General features: G+C 39.8%; 1 protein-coding gene across 1 annotated transcript in view; it reads right to left on the bottom strand.

Annotated features, from left to right (window-relative positions):
- abhd3 (abhydrolase domain containing 3, phospholipase) overlaps positions 1-3,512 on the bottom strand; it is a 13,538-nt gene that overhangs the window by 6,133 nt on the left and 3,893 nt on the right. Inside the window, exons 3-4 of the mRNA XM_035670046.1 lie at positions 2,794-2,976; positions 573-618 (exon numbers count right to left, since the gene is read on the bottom strand). Of these exons, the coding sequence (XP_035525939.1) occupies positions 573-618; positions 2,794-2,976 (229 nt within the window). The remainder of the gene's footprint in view (positions 1-572; positions 619-2,793; positions 2,977-3,512) is intronic.

Here is a 3,512-nt window from a genome sequence, read left to right as displayed (position 1 = left end):
CCCAAAACTTGCCAAGGTTACAGAGTTTAAACTTTGTCTGAGGGCAGCTGAGGCAACTCTCTCTGCTTTAGTGTCACTTTTACCCCCCCCTTTTTCAATTTGCAGCTAAGGAGACAGAATACGACAAAGACAACAGCAGGACACAGATCACCACTGATTCAGATTTACACCCACTAAGAGGAACATTAGATTGATTGTGGGCAATCCCTGCCTGTAATGAAACACCATTTGTGCTTTGGATGAGAGCTCTGTATGGTAGTGATGGTATGATTAGGTCAGGGTGATACTGTCGTCCATGAAGAATGTGCTTCTCTGTTCCAAAGGGGAGAAGTACAGACAGACAGATGCAAAAGAGTGGGCACACTGGGTGCTATCAGAGCTCGGGCCCACTTTGTTGGCTAAATATACCCCGGGTGTAAGAGGACAGATTAAGCCAGGTGTCAGAACAGCACGTGCTTGAGGAGGTCAAATTTCTGTGAATCGGCATTAAAATACAGTATCAGCCTGCAACTTAATCCCCGCTGTGCAACAAATAACAAAGTATGATAGGTTGAGACACGTTCAATCCTTACCAGCAGCATTTCACCCGAAACCCCTCTGTTGTTGAATACCACGCATCTGAAATACACAAAACATGTACTTTTACAAATTATTAACGTCTCCTAAATGATTTCTTTATTAACTTCATCTGTTGACTGTAAATAAAACAAGTTCAAAAAGAGCTGAAGATGCGACTGGTTGACCAACAGAACTAATTAGCAACTATTTTACTAATTGATTCATTATTTAAGTAATTTGTGAAAGAAAATGGCAGAAATTAATGAGTTAGCTTACCAAATGTAAATTATTTCTGTTTTTCTAAGTCTTCTGTGTTTATAGACTAAATATTTGAGCTGTCACCATCGTATGACAATATGTATCGTTTCAGATTAGGCTCTATTGTTGATTTTGTTGTCACAACTCACGCTCATTACTGCAATATATTTCGCGATTTGGACGATCCTTTGTGTTTCCCACAGGGCACAGAGGCAGCCAGGAAAATCTGAATGTGACACAGAGTGGGGTAATTCCTTACAGAAGAAGTCCGTACCTAAAAGAGTGGCTACGTTTGTCACATTCATGTGGTTTCGGGGTATGAAAAGTATGACAGAGAAAAACAAACCATACTTTGCAAACTATGCTGCAGACCCGTCCCCACAGACGCAAATACCACTAATCTGTTTTATCACGTAGCATTCACAGTATATATAAACCACGTACGCAAGTGCTCACACCAAACCCCAGATTTAGAACTAGGCTTATAACTATTTATTCACCGAATTTACAGAAATTGTGCTATATTGCGATATGTATCGTGATCATCATTATAACTAATCTACAGTGGAATATGTGATATTGTAATTTTTTGCTGACATTTTATAGATCAAACAATTTATAGAAAAAAATGATTATTATTATATTATTATTATGAAAATATTAGTTGCAACCCTAATGCAGTGATTGTAACTGGATAAAATTCAGCTATTCTGATTGTTTTACTAATTTTTCAAATAAAGATGCTGGTACATGTGCTGGAACTAGTTTATTAAATGCGAGTATTTTGTGGTTTACCCAGTTTTATATAATTGAAAATTTAATATCTTTGGGTTTTCAGCTGATGGTTGGAAGTATGAATGTGTCACCCTGTCAGGCTCTGGGCAACTATGATTTAAGAAAAAAATATAATTTACTGTTATTTTATATACAAAAAGATTTCTCAGTTGATTAAGAAAATAAGGCAATATAACAAGAAATGGCCGGTTTCAATGAAGAAATCAATGAAGAAAAGCATATGTACAAGGAAGAACATTTACATAGCACATAGCATAAGTATAGTAGGGTTTACCTACTATACTTATGCTTTACAAGTTAATGACTTTGCATGTTCAAAGGAACACAGTGGCCCAAATTCCTTTAAACAAATGTTCCCTACTTTAAAAAAAAAATTGAACTGGGGATATGTTGAGCTATGCAGAGAGGCACAGCTGTGTGAACAGCATTCTGTTTGTACTGTAGAGCAAATCAGCATCCCTCCTCGCCCCACATCTCTCGCCAGTCATCTATTATCTGGTGGAGTCAGACCTGCTGTTTTTATCGGTGTAACCCAGCAGCAGGGTAGGGCTGGATGAGGTGTTGCAAGAGGACGAGAAGGAGGTGCTTAAACACACACTGCAACATAGACTCGGAAGCTGGTCTGGGCTAAGCTGCAAAGCTTGTACCGGGATAAGCTGTAATTCATTAAGCTACACAGACAGGGGTGAGGGGTGGAAGATGCTGAGTTTGCCGGCTCTCTTCCTATGCCTTCCAAAATCTGGGTGAAATAATGAGTGCAGAGAACACAGAGAAAGGGCCTATTGCAGAGGGAGAAAGGCAGGGGAAAACTGCCTCTCTCTGCAACTCTGCAAGCTTGTGCTACGTTCGGCTATTTACAAAAGCAGCTCTTGACACAAAGCTGAGCTGCCCACTTTATTTGTGCACTTCACCTGAAATAACCCAAAGCCCCTGTCACTCAAGCACCCATTACATAAAAGTTACAAAATGGCTACAGAAGAAGAGTGTCAGGTTTTACCTTTTAATCGACTGTTATGACTGTTGAAGTATTCTGACTTTAATTTGGGGAAATATCTGCATGCTAGGTGAATGGCAAATTAGAGCATAAAACACAACACAGAGAATGTCAGTTGTGTGATTTAGTGCCCCGAGTGTGTGCTCAGCACTGGACCTGAGCCAGGGTCTCTGGCCAAGACCACCCACCTATAGCCCAGATCCCGGCTCTGTTGGACCATGTGCAGGATGTAGGACTCTCGGCTGGTGCCGGTCAGACCGGGGAGAAGTAGGACTGTGGGCCTGGTGGCAGGGTCGGGATGAGAGAAGCTGTCGTCGTTGTCAAACCAATCCAAAGAGATCTGTCCTCCATCTGCTGCCTTAATAAGCTCACTGCAGAGAGAAGCAGGACATGCAACTCAGCAACAAGGATCTTTCCGGACATTTTCCTCTATCTGTATCTCTGTATCATCTATTTCTTTTGTCTCCTTCATACACATGCTAACAATCAAGCTGACACACGGGACAATATTGATCAGAGAAAGTACCACATGGATATGTGGCGCTCACTGAAAGCTGCCTTATTTCCCTTGTGATCAACTTTAGATAAAGAGGAGTGCATTACGCCAGTGGGTTCTTATGATCACTCAGCGTTTGACATTAAGGATGTCCCATTGTCCCAGGGACAATGAAAGTAGCAACTTTCTGAGACAATTATAGGACAGAAATGTATCACTACAAATTAAATTATTACATTTATATGTATTTTATCTAGTTACACTGTATTTTCTTTGTAATTTTATATGTATTTTATATTGTTTTACCTGTAAGGTGACCTTGGGGGTTTATGAAGAGCGCCAACAAATAATTTTTATTATTTATTATTATTATTTATATTATTATTGATTATTGTTATTATGTGTGTGGAG

The sequence above is a fragment of the Morone saxatilis genome, unplaced genomic scaffold (assembly GCF_004916995.1).
Source record: "Morone saxatilis isolate NCDOM2014 unplaced genomic scaffold, NCSU_SB_2.0 Contig23, whole genome shotgun sequence".
Taxonomy (NCBI): domain Eukaryota; kingdom Metazoa; phylum Chordata; class Actinopteri; family Moronidae; genus Morone; species Morone saxatilis.
Note: the sequence above shows the minus strand (reverse complement) of the source record. Positions and strands in the feature narration are given on the sequence as shown.